The 18968-nt window shown below is 36.2% G+C and overlaps 1 protein-coding gene across 1 annotated transcript; it reads left to right on the forward strand.

The window, feature by feature from the left end:
* The first annotated feature begins 1126 nt into the window (after positions 1-1126).
* LOC106712357 (zinc finger protein ZIC 4) lies at positions 1127-18363 on the forward strand. The gene is made up of 2 exons (XM_014504874.2): positions 1127-1829; positions 16858-18363. Exons 1-2 carry the CDS (start codon positions 1127-1129, stop codon positions 17508-17510), a joined length of 1356 nt encoding a protein of 451 aa, XP_014360360.2. The 3' UTR covers positions 17511-18363.
* The last annotated feature ends 605 nt before the right edge of the window (positions 18364-18968 follow it).

Here is an 18968-nt window from a genome sequence, read left to right on the forward strand (position 1 = left end):
AAAGAATGACATTGTTTAACGGGCCCAGGTAACTCTGGCCTTCCATACGGGCTCCGTTCTGCCATGAAGTGCTACAAACAACTCACAAACAACTCACAAACAACATTATCTGTGAGTAATGCGATTATCTGCTTACACCTACGTAAGTAGAAACAGCTTGATTGACATATTGAGAACAGACAGAATTGGCTAATCTTACACTTTTGTGTCGAGAAAAATGTTTGAGAATCGGTGTCAACTGACATTTCTTGCACAGGGGTTTACTTTTTATGTTATATTTCTTTTAGGTTTGGTCCCAAATCAAAAGGCCTATAACTGGGGAATTAATCAACAAGCGCCTTCAATATACATATGTTCATTGACTTGTTTATTAGGAATCCAGAATATTTCATTATGCCTTCTGTTTTAATGAAGAATAAAATAAAATATTAAAATACAATATAAATCCAAGATTTAATTACTGTTTTATGATTTCAACTTATGCCCACGTGGTGCATGAAACCAAATCCCGTGACAATTTTTATAGTTAAAATATTAAAACATAAAAAAGGATTTGTAGAAATAATGTGGAGTCTGTCGCTCGCCTGCACGGTAGAACAGGTTTTATCATTCATAAAACTATTTTAATAAACTACGGCTGCTAAACCTCCGTAATAAAAGAGATTGGACGCTGTCTAACAAATAAACGAAAATTAAATATACACGAATACAATTGGAATTTTTGTCTCAGACGTATAAAAGTGTCCTATAAATTTATCCAGTTTAAATTTAATGTCCAAAAGTGCCTGCCTCACATTTTTTTGTTATAAATAAATGTTCGATGCCAGCTATGGGTGCGCGTTATTATATTGTGAAATGGCTTTGAATTTGTTTCGGATGGTTAATATAATTTTGGGTTAGTTCTGATTGTGTGTTTTACGAATGAACAGGTAACCGTGCTAATTGTTTCAATGTTTTTGTTCATATAAGTCTTTATCATTAACAGGACGCCGTCACAATCGAACCGAAGAAAGATGGTAGCGCAACATCTCAGTCACGTTCCCACTTAGGCGTGTTGAGCCCACGACATCGACACTATTGAGGATTTTGAACGAAGGCTCATCAGCGGGGAAGACCCGCCGCGTGGATGGTGGCGGGCGAATGGGGCTATGCGCCGGTGCCGGCCACCCCCGCCATGAATGCGTTCCTGGAAACCAACCACGCGCACCTCGCCTCTTATGGCCTGAAGATGTCGCCGCAGCCGGCGTGCGGCGTGGGCGCGCAGCACCGCGCCGCCGCGCCTCATCCGCCGCCGCATCACCCGCCGCACTACCAGCCCTACCCGCTGCACTCGTATCAACCCGGCTACTTGCGCGATTATGGCGGCTGCGGGGAGTTATTCCCACAGCAGCCGCTCGAGCAGAGCTGGGAGTGGCGCGGCGACGTGCACTACCAGGGAGGGCCGCCGCCGCTGGTGCCGCATGCGCACGCCCACGCGCCGCACGCCTTCTTGCGCTACGTGCGCGCTCCCCCCCGGCGCGACATGCGCTGCCAGTGGCTCGACCCGGAACAGCCGCCGCCTCGCAAAATGTGCAACAAACTGTTCTCCAGCATGCACGAGATCGTGACCCACCTAACTGTCGAGCACGTCGGAGGCCCAGAGTGCACGACGCACGCCTGTTTCTGGCAGGGTTGTGCACGGAATGGAAGACCCTTCAAAGCGAAGTACAAGCTCGTCAATCACATCCGAGTGCACACGGGAGAGAAACCTTTCCCCTGTCCCTTCCCCGGCTGCGGGAAGGTGTTCGCTAGGTCGGAGAATCTGAAAATACACAAGAGGACCCATACCGGTAAGTCAAAATTTTTCAAACAATTTTCGTAGATGCCCATTGAATTGAAAAAATCATCGTAATGTAAACGTTCAGCCCTTTTTTTTACTTAATGGTCATATTTCATAACGGTTTATTTTTATGGCCACTAATATATTAGGCAGCCATTAATTGTTTATAGTGTTACTACGAATATTATACCTTTATCTTACCGATAATTATTAAATTTTATAGTCTATAGTCTGTATCGTTACTTGTCAGTCTCAATTTGCCGAAATGTTTTGATCGTCATTAATCTATAACGAGACGCCCCGTGGCCGAGCAGCCGTGTCACCGGTAGCCGGTAGCCCTAAACTGATGTGACACGATCACACCAACTACACTAGCACTCTAATACGATGTCATCAAATGACAACACGCGGTCCTCTGATAATGATAACATCGTCAATTCATCAACTTGTGAAGTCCGTTTCTTGGTACGATCATCTTTGAACAAAAACACTCATACTCAGAAACACCATTTTTCAATTTATTACTAGTCGAAAGATTCATCGGTATTGTGTAGAGTTAAATAAAAAAAGACGTCATAAATTAAAATGTCCGGGTTCGCTGTCTCGCCTCGGGCGCACCCTCTCGCTCGCCCGCGACATTTTTGTAAAGTACTTAACTTTAAATGTCGATTTTCGAATAAACGGTCAAAGAATTTGTATGGTCCGACGTCGTGGAGTGTGGCCATCTGGTTTTATTATGTACATTTTTTGAGTGGTGTTGTCTAGCGTTGCGTCCCGACGTTGTCCTGCCCGTTATTATCTCATACGGGCTCGTGAATAGGTCCGCTGTTTTTGTGGCGAACTTTGAAGAATTGTTTTATGGATGGCTATAAATTAACTTCGATGTGTCTCCGGTACAAAAGCGAGTTGGAAGTCGAATTCTATTATGTTTTAATGAATCGGGCACAATGCGTTCATAATATTTTTTAAATCAGTATTACGCAATTGTTAAACAATTGGAAACAAATCGTGTAATGTAAGGCGGTTGGGTCTTGAGTTTTAAACATATTAGTGTTTATTCTATTAGCCTAAATTATATACTTTAGCTTAGGGCAAATTGGTCGGACATAGATAGAATTGTAAAGTAGGTGTAAAACATTTAAGTGATTATTGCGCTTCCGTAATAAAAACTTAACAGACTAATTCACGATGTATGCTGAGACAAAAGTCAATAAAATAACTATTAATATTATGCTTCAAAAATAAAAAAAATGTGAAAAAAGGTTTATCACATTTTTTATACTTCTAGTTTACCTTTTTATTCAAATGATTGTTATTGTATTTAAGGTATTATAATTTAATTATTTCCAATTTATAATATTTTAATCTGACAAAGATCTGGTGTTATGAATGCTCAGTGGTAACTGATATTTTTATAAACTCGTTCGACGACATTTGATATAGCGAGTTCAAAACTCGGTAGCTCAATTCATTTGCCATCGTTTTACGTTACATATCAATTCGATGATACAATAACTGAGTGGCCATCTTTTGGACAATTTAGCGTAACAGAATATGGTGATGAAACGACATGCGGTGAACAGTATGTGATTGTTGTAAATATGTATGTACCCTACATATGTTGTAGACTCTTCACAACATTACTTATTGCTATATTGTTTATGTTATGCTATGCTAATAATGATGAGTTTTACTATCTTACTAATATTATAAATGCGAATGTTTAGATAGATGGATGAATGGATGTTTTTTTCAAAGTATCTCCGGAACGGCTCAACGAATTTTGATGAAATTTGGCATAGATGTAGAACATAGTCTGGAAGAAGCCCATGTGGGGCTACTTATTACCTTATTTATAATTCCGTGCAGACGGAGTCGCGGGCTACAGTTAGTAGGATATAAATTATATTATCTGTAGTGTATATGTGAGTAAAAGTGACAGAAGAGAAATTTTGATGACGTAATGAGAAAATAATGTTAGGAAAAATTGACCAAATGAGCCTAAAATTAGTTTGTTTTTTTGTGATTCGTTTGACCAGTATTTTCTGGAACGGTGATGTTATTCGGCATAATATTTTGAATCCGAACACTACGTGGAGCATTTATAATGTTGTATGTCAAATAGTTTGTAAAGTTTAAGATTAAACAAGCCTACAGCTCGCCGCCCGCCGGCGCAGTCCGCCCACTGACTCACGATCACCTTGTTCTCACTTACATACTCGTATATTTGTTAAAGTTATGTAAGTTTTTTTTTCTAATTAAAACACTTTTTATAAACCTAACACGTGCTAGTTGGTCATTTGTGCGAGTTTGTTTTGAAAAACACTGTTAGACACAATATTATGTCAAAATTTAAATTCTAGATTACAACTTAAATAATTTGAATATATGTTTAGTCTTTTAATTAAAAATTATTTACACATAATAAAAGTGGGTATTTAGAATTCATATTAAAAAACGAAATAGGATACATAGTTAAAACGCTTTTACCAGTTACTGACAAGTAGTTATTAAGCTAACTAGATTGCAATTGTTGTAAGTATGTTTTAATTAATTATTTTCAAATGCAACGAGATGAAAACATATCGACAATTAGAAAAAATTGCTAAATGGAAACAATCCATAATCTAAAAAGCGTACGCTATGTATTCAATCCACTATGATATGAGGTCGTACAGTTTTTACCAGCACAATAAAAAGTAACCATCCTTCTGTCTCTGTCAGATACCGCTCTGCACGGCTGGTTGGGGTGAGGGGCCGTACAATGGCGTAATGATGATATGATTTGAACTCGAAGACGACCCCCGATCAGATGCACTGCTTGGCTAATACGCCGTATAAAATGACGCTTTCAAAATATTTTGCAAACAATACGGAACCCTTGCCGCGGCCGCCCCTGCCCTGCGGTCGGCACTCGGCATTGTGAGCGCAATGCCGTCGAGTGCACTCGCCGCCCGTTTATTGCCGCTAACTAAACAATACACTCCAAAACACACATTATGTCCGCGTCTCATTCGATACACTTTTAAACATTCATTACACTTTTTTTACGACAACTCTTTCTCTCTCTCTCTCTCTCTCACTATTTTTATGAAAACAAAATAATATTTTGTAAAAATACCTGTCATTGTAAGATTAACGAACAGTTGTATGTTTTTAAATTATCATATCATACATAATGGAAACCGAATTATTCTCATTTACTACCTTATCTTACTAATATCATAAATGCGAAAGTTTACATGTATTGGATAGATGAATGTTTGTTTGAAGATATCTCCAGAACAGCCTAACAGACCTCAGTTAGAATGTATGTACACCATAGTATGGAAGAACACATAGGCTACAAATTTCATTTTTTTTTCTAGTGTCACGGGCGACAGCTAGTATCGTATAGAGCTTCTACAAATAAATTCACACACTATATTGTACCAACTACATAACTTGATTGTAACATATGTTTAAAGATTAATAAATCACGGACATTAAGATACAGTTATTATATTAAAAATTGTAAGATACCTACATTAAAATTGCCTAGAAAATGTCAATTTAAAACTGATGATCTTATTAATATTATTATCGATAGATATTTGCTAGAATCGCTAAACGGATGATGCCGAAATTTGACATAGATGTAGAACATCGTGTGGAAGAAAAGGTAGGCTACTTATTAAATTTTATAATTAATTCAACCATTGACGTATTATTTATATTATGATAACATAAAAATTGATTTTATCATTAACTAGCTGTTGCCCACGATTTCGTCAGTGTCGAATTAAAAAATAGCCTAATGTTACTTCCGTATACATAAACTCTTTGCAATTAAAAGTCCCGTTAACATTGTTACAGCCATTTTGGATATAACATGGAACAAACTAACTTTTTGAAGGTCAAATTTTCATTTGTATTCCATTTATTGTTGGTTTAATTTAGTGATTTTATGTCCTATAAATATGCTACTAAAATATACATTTCATATATATTTGAGGAGAAGCGACATTATGTTTCGGCCATTTTGCCACATATGATAATGTTGTTACCCCATTACGGAGGAGCGCATTTTAAAAGGTGTTTATGTGCGCCCAGTACGCGGTACCATCTGTCCCGGATTGGTGAATTGTATAAAAAACACACTACAATAAAATGTGAATGTCCGTGTGTATTAAAATAAAATAGGGTCGATATTTATACGGAGTTTTATACGTTTTGATTTTTTGTATATGGTAAAGTGATACAAATATGTTCACACTTGCTAATACAAAATTAGCAATCAATATCTACTAAAATTTTAAATATAAATTATAATTTTGGTAGATGCATCATGGACTCTAATCAGCATTTTTACCTCAAAATACCAAATTAAATTGTTCACAAAAATTTGCTTAGAAATTAAAATAAATTGTATCAATAAACGTTTGATACAATTTGCTCTATTTAATGGTAAAAGAATAATCGTATCCTAATAAAGTAATATTTTTATTAGTTTTTCTAATTTATGACTATATTAAACATTAAATTAACAATATAATTAACTAAAATTAAAAATTTATATACAATAAATTAAAATATTAGATTAAATATAATACATAAAAACTAAGTTACGTTTATTAGTTACGTTGAGGGCAATTATTAGGTGGGCGTGTCCGATCCATCAGGCATCGGTTCTGGCAACCCTCCGTGCACACACACATACAAAACAAGCGCACCTATCAATTACATACGCACACAAACACCCACGTCCAAGAAGACCCGCCACCCTTCGCACCGATGATATTGTCACCTACATAGATAATAAAAGCGTTTAAGCGCCTTATTTTTTTATCCGCTTTGTTCCTTGCCCCTCTATGGTTCTTATACAACAGCCGTGTTGACAACACCCCATAGGCTGCATAACCTCTCGTACAGGCACCGCTCTCGATTCCTATTTCGAATGACAAAGGGTATCAAAACGATTTTTTACGGACCCAGATCTCGATTTAGACCGGGTCGGTAAAAGCGCAATGGCACAAAAACTGCCTTCGGCCATGCCTTTAACAGGAATACGTGAAAATCGTTTTTATTTTTCAACAATTTCGCTAAATGTCAAAGCGATGGTGCGAACAGGGCTCCGGAGCGCGGGCAAAAACAATCTCTCGCCATTAAAACGCTCGGGGAACGCGTTCGGCCGCGTGCGTTGCCCGCGCGCTGCTCCCAACACGACTCGATACTTTTTAATACAATACGAATCTTGAATCGATAATCGATTTTGAGCAATTAGTTGATAACAATGCCATCACTCATAAAAACAGTACAGTCATAATTATCATGACAAAATAGTCAAGATAATATATAAAAGTGCATTTCATTAATAAAACTCTTTATCAAGAATGGATCACGTAAAAAGTCTGTTTATGCCGCTCCTCCCTGTCTATATGTGGCTAAATCATGCCGCGACTGATTTTTTGCGAGGTCGTACTGCGTTTATTTCTGCCACCCGCATCGAGCCCCTCACTTAATGAATAATGAATTAAATAGTATACGGCAAGAAACTATTTCTCTCGATACATTATCCATTATTTGTAGTTTTTTTGTTTACGTCTATTACATACGCCCGTAAGCCTAAATTGAATTCTATTACTTTAATAACGGTGTTAAATCATGTAATTAATATGAGTCGTAAGTTGCTTATTTAAGACATATCTAAATTTATAGCACGTTTTTAAACAACTATGTACTTTTAAATCAAAGTATAATATTAAACCCAATTTTGATAACTTTACAATCACCTTACAATCCTAATTTTATGTTAAATTAACAAATAGTTAATGAAGTTCTTATTTAATAGACCTTTCATATTACATATTTATGTTATAATATCAAAATGCATTATAAAATACTTTACGTTCTACGTAAACGTCTATAAACAGGTAACACTTAAATTAACTTTATATGAGATACAAGTTCTGCCACGTGTTAAATTACGATACCAGGACTACATAAATTGTAAGCGATTCAACGTAACAATGGTTGAGCTTTGAACGGGATGAGCTAGCGCAGCGCGGGCTCTAGGGGGCGCGGGCGCGGCCTACGCTCCCTACTCACTATCTTATTGCCATCATTCCTTTTGACACTTTACTGCCTTTGCCTTTGCCTATGCACTTCTATTTTATAGTACCTAACGAGAATTTTCTTGTATTTTTTGTCCATCAAGTAAATGTAAATTCTTTTTGTTTAAATTTTTAAGATGAAAAATCAGTCTGAAATATCCTAGAACGCCTGAACTGTTTTTCAGTGTCAATATCTTAAAACTATAAGAAAAGCTCATGATGGCTATAAATTGTTTTTCTACATAGAAAAAGAAGTTGATACTTTATATTTCCATTAAAACTCATCTGTATAAATGGCATGGCCTGCAATAGAATCCTCATTAAATTAAATGACCTATCAGACGATTTCAATGCGTGAAGAAAAAGTATTTACTCTTTGATGTTAGTAACTGTGCGAAATTCTTTAGTCTTGTAGGGATACTGCGGAGGTCTCACTGAATCATTCATGTGTTTTTTCGTTAACACCTTGTCCCTGTCAATATATGTACAAGAGACGTGACGAAAGCCGACATTTGAACGGAGTTATAGACTTTAGAATGGCCAAGAAGTGGCCCTCATTGCCTTTTGATGTGGTTCTAAAAACGAAGTAAGGATTTATTTCGTCGCTAGACCTACTGCCTTAATAGCTTTTCTTATACAACTAAATGATAAGACAGACGATTCAAGACCATATAATTAGATAAAGCAAAGTATAAACAGTAATGACCAGCGAAATATATTTATGTAACTATGTAACTAAGGGAGCCCGTTATTGTAAAATTTGAAAGAAAACTAAGCTGCTTAAGAAAGCAATTATTAAGGACATGTGGCACCATCCCATTAAAGTTAGAATAGCTCATTTTAATAGCTATTTTCTGTAAAATAAATAGTTTGTAGAACCGATCACATTACGAGATGCCAACATCGGTCCATTGTGTCAAAAGCATTTAAATAAAACATTCCGCACACTCAGTCGCGCCCGTCGCGCCGCAATGCCCGGACCCATGATGCCATCTGAGGAACTGGAATTGGATAACAATCGAAATGTAACATCACAATAAAAACTGTTTTCCGAATCAATGTTTTTGTTTGGGACATATTATTCAATGTTTGTGTTGTTCTCGAGCATCATTAACTAACAGATGAGAAATCAATGCGTGTCAAAATTGTATTAAATTTCCAATTAAAATATATCACTCAGTGTGCTATGATAGATATAAACAATATTTTTAAACTTTTTGTTTAAATAAATCGACCCTAAACGATTTACAATAGAAGAAACGCGATCACTATGCCAGCAAGAATTATCGGAATGTGGGCGCGTGAGTGTGTGTCTCAAAAATTAAATACGAAATAAAAACAAAAAAGGCCCATTAATATTCGTTAGATATATTGGTTTGTCCAAAAATACGCCCGGAGGCTGAAACATGAGCCAGCGTGGGTGTTGAGTGGACACGGCCGGGTCGGACCAAATACATTTTCCAACCAATTTATTGGACAGCTCACAAACACCGCGAAATTATTATATTTTATGGTTTTTTAATGTTTATTTTTAAATAATCTTCTTAAAAGTTATTCTTCATTAATAACAGTATCAAAATGAGATGTTTCTAACACCATACTAAGACTTAAAGTTAACAACAATTAAATGTTTTTAATCTGGATCTTATTATTTACACAATATTTTTAACTACAAAACATGAGACTTATCCATACTTAACTAACACATAACTCAATGTATCGATAAGAATGTCTTCTGCTTAAACCCTAATACCGGGAATATGATACCAACATCAACAATTAATAAAGCTCGTCATTGAAGAAATGATTTACATTATCTCCATTTTCAAATCATGCAATAAGTTCAACATTTTATTTTTAATATCTTACTCACAGAGAGGGAAGGGCTATCAATAATGTTACGACGATTATGTACGTTATGGTTTGAAGACTGAGTTACCAGATAAAGAACACTGTTAGCAGTTCAAAACTTAAAATTTAAAATATCACAACTTTTTTGACATTACAACTTTGTTGACTGACTTGTTTGTCTCGATGTTCTTGAGTAGCAGTCACATACAATTAATAAACTTGGAGTGACTGTATGTAAATTTCGCAAACCTTGATGTATTTGCGCTGCTTATAACGATCAACCAATTTTTTGTCTTATAATACGCGTTTGTTCAGGATAATTTCCGAAACGGCTGGACCCATTTTAACGGGACTTTTGGTGGAATTTATCTTTATTCCGCGCTGACGAAGACGCGGGCTACCACTAGTGCATAATATGTGTCAAAAACTGTATGTTAGGAACCATCAAATATCTAGGTTCGAGTTGACGAGTAATTATACGTGTGGCAGTCTCACAACATGTTAAAAACAAAAATCTGGTATGTCCGACGTGTTGCGGGTTATTTTTTCCGTTTTGACCCGGCGATGATGCCGGTTAGGGCTGTCAAAACGCTTGACGTACAGACGTACAGATTGAAGACCGTACCCGCTCTCGTTTTGTACTTATTCACCAAAACTCCACCTGCCTTGTGCTATATTATATTTTATATACGACAAAAAATCAGCTATCACGGCAACGATCTCCTACAATTTTTATATTCCGATAGAAATATTTATTAGTAAATCATTGGCAATAGGGCCTATAATTTATTATTAAGTATACTATTAAGTATATTAATCTATATTTTACAAATATTATAGACTGATATATTACTATATTTTAGAAGCTTTTATTATAGTTTCACCTGTCCCGATGTTTTTCATCAAATCTTGCAAATTAAATTTAAATAACTTCCCGGTAGTAACTGATTGAGCTGAACATTTGCATACATGTGTTAATCGTGACAATGCAATATTATGATGACATGGTGCTGATCTGATGATGGAGCTGAAAGGTGGCCATAGGAACTTCGCCATGAAACGATACGCAACGTTTGGGCTCATTTGAAAAGTCTTGAACTTTTTTTTGAATTTTCGTTCTTTTAAATAACAAGAACATAACAAAACCTTGTTTATACAAAGTATAATTTTTATTTAGGAAGAAAACTATGTCTACTCGTTGCTAATAATTTAAAAAATATCACTGATAAAGACTTTAAAAGAAAAAACTAATTTTCAACTAAACTAATTTAAAACTAATCAATTGTATTTTGAGTTCTTTCTTCTACCAACACTTCAAAACTTTTTGAAATATTGATATTCAAAAATAAACCATAAGCCAAATTTAATCTTACACGAGATAAAACAACAATAAAGTAACTTAAGTTACGGTTTAATCATGCCGGAAAACCGTTATTTAATAGTACCTGATGTGAACCATTTCCAAGCTTATAAATTGGTTTAAAATACTTGTAGTATTTTGTAGACGCGTTAGAATAATTTAGAAAAATACAATCATTATAAATTAGCATATCTTAATAAAACAACGTTGTTAATGATAAATAAATGGGTTTTCATATCATAAACAAAATAACTAACATTAATTAAACGATTTCAAAACAAAATTTGACATTCAACTTTTTTTCCGACAGAGAATATACGACACAATTCCCGTTTCCGACATAAAATTTTAGCTCAGAGCTACCAAATAGAAAAATGATTTCCGGCGGCGCTTACTAAAATGGAGATGTCTCTTTTTCGCACTCTCAACGGATAGTTATCAGAGCAAGACGAATTGTGTTCTCAGTTTCCGCTAGAACAGCGACACTGGCACTTTAATTTACTTGTAAAACGGCTAGACAGCTAAATGCGATACTATTTCTTCCTATCTCATAAAGAAACGTAATAGCTCTTCGAAATGGTTTTCATTTTAGTTCCGTTTTTCTATTTTAGTATCAGCAGCTATTTCGTAAATCTCATCTGAATGTATTCACAAATGTAATAAGTTTATTAACCTCCAAAAATTGCACATTCATAATAAACGGACCAGTTTACTGCCGAGCTAAACTTGGTGCTTTTCAAGTCTTAGTATAAATTTGAAATCTTATATTGTAATTGTAAATGTTTTTATTTCGCGGATTTATTTTGTAAACTCTGTCCTTCGTCAGTTTTCAAGTGATAATGGGGCCAAAGTATTAATAAAATATGCTCAATACATAGGTTCTTAGTTTTACGTTTTTCTAAGTTTAAGTGAATTTCTATGTAAGCTTTTAAGCTTTTAATAATACAGTCCGATATTGACGATGCATATCTTCAAGTGAAGTGAAAAGGCTACTGCAAAACTATTGAGTATGATACGATTCGATTCAATTATAGTTAAACAAAACAATATTTGAATAACTGCAAAACACCTATCGAAAATCTGTTTTCGGTGATTAACTTTTAACTTGATTAAATCTACGACATGTGTGCGAACGAACTTTTCAAACAATCGTAATTTGTTTAATCCAAAACATTGTCCACATTTTCTTTCTCTCGCCCAATGTTTTCATTCTGAATATTATTCACCGGCGAGAAATGACTGTGCAGTTTGCGGCCAGTGTTGTTGCTACATTTACTATTATATTTTTATTGGGATGCTTTTGTATGAGTTGGCAGATATTTATCGGGTATCGGAACATTATTCGGTCCGCTCATAATCGTCCGCATAAAGCACCTTGTCACACGGTCGTTGGGCGCCGAATGCGCCGCCCCGCCCGACCCCGCTCACTATTCTTTTTGTGCTCTCCGAACCGAGGGCCCATATTCTTTGAGATGTGGAAAAAATGAAGATATTAATATATCTTTCTAATTCGAAATACGTTTCGAATAAAGGGAAGATCGTAAATCATTAAACACTCGGTACAAAATACCTTTTTAAATACTATACAAATGGAAATCAGATTTCGGGGAAGTGTCAAACATATGCTTGCCATATTGCATCGTATTGCCTTATTGATAACTTTTACTAGCAAATAAATAAATTCATTATATAACAAGCTTAATTACTTTTTTATTAAGACAAAGTTTTTCTCCTTATTGACAGATAATTTAAAATATACTAATCAATCTATTTATTTAAACGCGTCTTAACAATAAGCGGGAGTTTAAAAACGATGTAACCTTTTTAAATTATTAAAAGAATCGATCGAGTCGTGTTCGTGCCGCGCATTATAGACACAATCAATTTTAGTTGTTAATAATTTACTATAAAGATTAGTTTAGTGGGTCGAGTGTCGGCTGTGGGCTGTCGGCGTGTCGGGCGGTCGTGTCGGCCGAGCGGCCGATCGCGCCGGTGATCGGCCAGTCATCGGCCGCTCATTAACCGCCTGTCTGTCCGGGATTGAATTAACTCCGACGCGCTCTATTCCGCATCGGCTATTAAGCGATTAAAACAATGCAATAACATTTATGTGAGTCAATAGGCATTCTCGGGTCAATATTGTTCAATGAAATTTCTCTTGTACTCCTGATGAAAGACAAGTAAAATTTAATGTTTTACTTGTCAACACTTATTAAAAGATGTCGTTCGTTCCTCGACAATTTTTTGTTTTAATCGAGCACCAGTCTGAGAAATGCACATACAAATTTTGTATGTGTATATATATAATGGAATTTTTTCTTTATACTACTACTCTATCCTTTGCAAAATTTATTTTTATTTATTTTATTTAAACTTTGTACATACACATGAAGTATTGTACTGGAAAGCTTAACTCTAAAAGAGTTCTCTTACAGCTTACCATTATATAGAGAGAGGTTGTTTAATGGGTAATTTATTTATTTATTTATTTAATAAGTAAATGTGTGTACAAGTCGTCATAAATAACGTCTTAAATAATAAACTTAATAAATATTACATATATACATAATACATATACATAAATAATTATATACATACATACAATATATATATATATATATATTGTTTAATAGCAAAACTCAAAGTGATATAAAGTGTTCCTTTAGACCTTTTTTGAAGGATGGCAGCGATGTACTTTCTCGTATGGACGACGGAAGAGAGTTCCACAGCGTAACAGCACGGACAGTAAAAGAGTTGGCAAAGCGAGAGGAAGTGTGTGAGGGATATTTTAAAAGAGAAATTTTTTTAGACCTGGATGGTTGGTTTTCAGGCACGAGAAAATTAAAACGATCACAAAGATAAGTAGGTGAGTAAGGGCAATATAAAATAGAGAATAAGGTAGAAAGGATGTGACAGTCTCTTCGTAACCTTATAGGTAGCCACTTAAGTTGTTTGCGGTACTCCGAGACATGATCATACTTTCAAATTTCCTTGTTTTACTATAAGAAAAGTCATGCGAATTTCTTATACATATAATAACAAGTCTAAAGTGTATTCTCCGGTTGAACCCCATTTATTATTATAAATTTACACATCACAATTTTCTTTTAAATCTGACACCAGCAGAAGCGATGTTTTTTCACCAAACTCACCTAATGCCATTTACACAATCCGGGTGCAAAGGCTGCGGTGTGTCGGATTACGAATCGTCCTAAACGCGCCGTTTCTAAAAACTATGTTTTCACAACAGAACGCACTTAAACAGTCATCAGTAATTTAACACCCGCAGCAATTTGGAAGAAGCAGTGAGCATTGCCAAACAAAACACTGTCATACAATGTTACTAATAGCAAATTGTAATAATAAAAAAGTATGCTTGATATCCTAACTAAAATTTACAATTCCAAGAAATATGTTACATTCACACTTACAATTATTAATCTAAAACTTAACATCAAGAGACTTAATTTTAGAGCTGAAAACCTCACTATAAAAAGCTGGATCGTGTTGTTCAAAGATGTACCTAAGTAATGCTCTTATTATTTTAATTGTGAAATATGCAGATGCTTTTTGCTAAAAAAAATATTGAAATGAAAAATATCGGCAAAGAGCATCGGTATGTCTGTTTCTTTTGTATAAATTACTATGGACATATATCATTTTATAAAGTCGTATACGCACAGGCAACGTGCCATATCGATTATAACGTTACAAAAAAGTGTCTCCCGTGGGTGATACAGGCGTTTAAGATAAACATCTGACCCCGGTGAGTCCGCCGGACCCGCAAGTCCCGGGACCGTCCGACGTCGCTCGGCTCGCAACGAATTCACGATACGAGCATTCCCCGCAATTGTTTTTCCTTATTTATTGTACCGTCAAATATTTCTGCTAATGTATTGAGCGTTATGCATTTATATGAATTTGACTGCTGTGAGGTGCTTTTTAAATATAACCCATTTGAAATTATTTTTTAAAGCAAATCTTTGTTGAAGCAACAATGTAAACAGCCATTTGTTTTGTCTAATTATCAAAATCGTCAGCATTTCATTGTGTTATAATACATACAAGTTTAAAGTCTATTTCATAAGTTACAGTCAGCAATAAAGATCTAAGTTTAACCTCCACCGCTGCTTAGAAGAACTTTAACTTCAACAAAATTAAAATTTATAAACTCTCATTACCCCGAAACCACATCAAAAAACTAAAACAATACAATATTAGGTCTGAAGGCGTTCACAGTGAAAAATGCTTGGCGGGCACGTGCGACAAGCGACAGGCCATCGCCATTCTAATAGCATTTGTCTCCGGGCCTTTTTTGTGACCCAGCAGAGATGAACAGACCGATTAGTAATTAGACGGGCGACACATGTTTTTGACTCCTTTATCTTGTCTTAACCTCATTAGGGTTCCGGACCGAGACGTTTTTATAGTCGCGCACAAAATAAAATCACCGGCCGATCGTTTCGGTAGTTATTTTATCTTTATAAAACCACAATTCGGTAGATAATGTCGACTTACGTGGGAGCAGGTACTTCTCCGCATATTTGCACATCGAGCTTCCATTACAATATATTGTATCCGCAAATATTTAGTGGCGAATGTCATAATGCAAGAAAGGAAGTATCACAATTCAGAATAAGCCGTCGAATGTGCGATGCATTCATTCACCGATCGACAAAGTAACAAAAATCCGCGGTAAGGGAACTCCTAAAGAGCCCTATTATTGCCGCGTTAACGGACACTTGAGATTAGCATCTGTGCCTCCTCAACGCGATCTTCGAGCACCAAACACAATGAGGGGGATTACAACCGAAGAGGTTTATTTGTAAACATGACAAAGAAAAGTGTTTTGTTGTGTATCCGACCTCGCCGCGACGCTGGAACGCCTGTGTACTCGTATTATATTTTATTCAATGTTATTCATATAGAGTACGATTCGGTGAGCTCGTGATGATTATATCCACAATGCGTGAGAAGCTGTCTCGAACAGAATAAAGCAATATCGAAATATACACTACAAAATTATGTACTAATAAAAATCGTTAAATTGTAACTGAATGATAAAATACATCTAAGTTAAAGTTATATGCAGCGCTTTAAAATGCTCGGTACATTATCACAGTTTGCGAAATCTCTCATTATCTTGTCTGTGTAATTTATTAGCAAAAAGAAGTTTAGGTATCGCAGAATCATTCCGGATATGATTATCTTTTTATTCCGCTGACTATACAATAGGTGAGACTTTGACACATTTTCTAATACAAAAATAACTCAAACACAAACTGTTTGGCCAAATACTATTCTGTTAATTGTTCGCTTCAATCTTTGCCATCATAATGCTTTAGTGATGTTAAGTTTGTATCAAAACGTCAAAACTCAATCTGGCAACGAGCGTAAACATTCCCTTGGCAACGGTGTTAAGGCACAATATACACTACTTGTTCCTATCAATGCTGGGCTTTGTTGCAGCAATGTGACAAAATCGTCTTATAAAGATGATTTATGAGCTTGTTAAGTAACCCGTGCAATTGTTGAGAATATTTATTTATGCTCGTAAACTATAAACAACGGGCAAATCTGATTATTTATTGCGTGATTGGACATCTGCATTCGGAGCTCTCGACTTTTTTTAATTTCATAAAATAAACGAATGATTGGTTACAAGTTCAGGTAACCAACGTTAGTATACTTTATTAAGCAATATACACGATTTAACTAAACGTTTATTTTTGCAGGCGAGAAGCCGTTCAAATGTGAATACGCGGGCTGCGACCGGCGCTTCGCCAACTCGTCGGATAGAAAGAAACACTCGCACGTACACACATCCGACAAGCCGTACAACTGCCGCGTGCACGGCTGCGACAAGTCCTACACGCACCCCTCCAGCCTGCGCAAGCACATGAAGGTGCATGGCGCTGCAGGAGACGCCTCTCCGCGCTACGACAGCGATGCCGATGACTCCTCCTCCGCCGCTAGCGTTAGCGTCACCGCCGGCGCCGCTAGCCCACCCGCGCCAGCTCTGCCTGTCCAGCCCGCGCCTGCGCCAGCGCCAGTTCCACCGCAGCCACACGCGCCGCACCACACGCACCACCACGCTTCCATCACGGACAAGCTAGAGAGTCTTAACGACAAATACCTGAGTCCCCACGACCATAAACCATACGACCGGCCGCCGGCGCCGCCGCACCACGCTCAGCCGCCGCACCTCACGAACATTGGCGGCAACGGCATGATGGACAACAAGCTCGGTTTCGGCGGGCACTGGTCGCAGTTTCAGCAGCCGACAGCCGCGGTGCCGCACGGCGTGCCCGAATGGTGGTGTCCCTCGCAGGAGCCCTACCATCACCACCACTTGATGCACCACTCAGGCGCCGCCGCCGCATACTGACCGCATCGCGCTTAGGGAACTCTTCATTCAACGAATATACGAAACTATAGTAAAATTTAAATCTTAGTTCTGATAAAACGAAGGAAGAAAACAATGAAACGTGGAATGAAAAGTTTACTTAAGCGCCAAAACGCCTTCGCATTACGCTTATTAAAATCATTAAATTAACATAAATAGTCAGAAGTTATTTTTTAATATTTGTATGTAATAAACGCCAGCCGTCCGTCGGAGCAGACCTCTGCACATAGTAAGTGAAGAGTTAATTCGGTAAGCGAGAACATTGTTGCGGACAACAATAGAATTATTATGACACGTTTCTGTGCGTACAAGTTAAAACAACAGAGTTGTTAACAAAGAGCGCTAGTTGAAAGCTTTACGGCATGTTGTATATTTCCCTTAAACACAGTGTTGTACGCGCTCGCTATGAGGGAAGTGTCTTATTATATTCGAGGAGACGAGGCATGTGCCCGCACAGAGCATTGTCCGCCGGCTAATGTCATTTCTAAGCAACTCGATATGCACCGAGATTTCGTCAACCGTATTGTTGACAGTGATTTATTGCAGCCTTTCGTAATTTATAAGTCTTTTATGATGTACAAAACCGTTTCCTTGTCAAATTATTCTATAAACATGTACCACTGTCACTACAGATACTTTTAAATTGTCTATGTACTTTTTATATTCTTAATTTGTTTTTCAATTCGATTATATTGTAAGTACCTAAATAAGGTCACGTGATGACCAGTATGGCCAAAGCACCGAGTCCAATAAAATACGATAGATAGGTTGTATAATTGTAAATTTGTAAGTTGGAGGTATTTAGATAGTTAACTTGTAAAAATATTATAAGCAAATGCCCAGTGATAATAGTTGTAAGGGATTGATTTAATTAAATAACTATCTGTGTCGTCTTTGATGATATTATTATGTACTATCGATTTCTGTATGACTATTACCTATATATTTAAAAATAAAAATAACAAATATTTTTTCACGGATCGGCTGTATATATAGATAATGAAAGTTTGTAAATGCTAACTATATTTTAAAAATGACTGAAAGAAAAGTATGTATTTTAAGTTTAAATTTAGAATTTGTTGATTGTCTTTTTCTAAAGCCATGTAAATAGCAAAGAAATTAAATAAAGAAAACATATTTCGAATTGAGTTACTTGTGCCTGATTTTATTTATATTACCTTGCAACAAATTCGTAAGTTCAAAATGCAAAAGTATTTATGTTTGAATAGACACTGATCACACACGCCACAACCCAAGTCCCAATGTCAAATTGTATAAAGTGTGATAAAAATTACAATCCATCAAGAAACACATGAATGAAACTTACAGAATAAAAAGAAAAGCATAAATATTAAAAGTAAAAGATGTAAAAAGTATTTTGAACTTTAAACCAATTATAAATATTTTACAATGATAAATACAAAACCATAGCATCGTGCC

This window comes from Papilio machaon, chromosome 3 (assembly GCF_912999745.1).
Source record: "Papilio machaon chromosome 3, ilPapMach1.1, whole genome shotgun sequence".
Classification (NCBI taxonomy): Eukaryota; Metazoa; Arthropoda; class Insecta; order Lepidoptera; family Papilionidae; genus Papilio; species Papilio machaon.

Bases quoted from the DNA above. Each gene is read 5' to 3' on its own strand.
- LOC106712357 (XM_014504874.2), top strand. From the start codon at position 1,127: ATGGTGGCGGGCGAATGGGGCTATGCGCCGGTGCCGGCCACCCCCGCC. The intron at 1,830-16,857 runs GTAAGTCAAAAT...TTATTTTTGCAG, and splicing joins ACACAAGAGGACCCATACCG to GCGAGAAGCCGTTCAAATGT.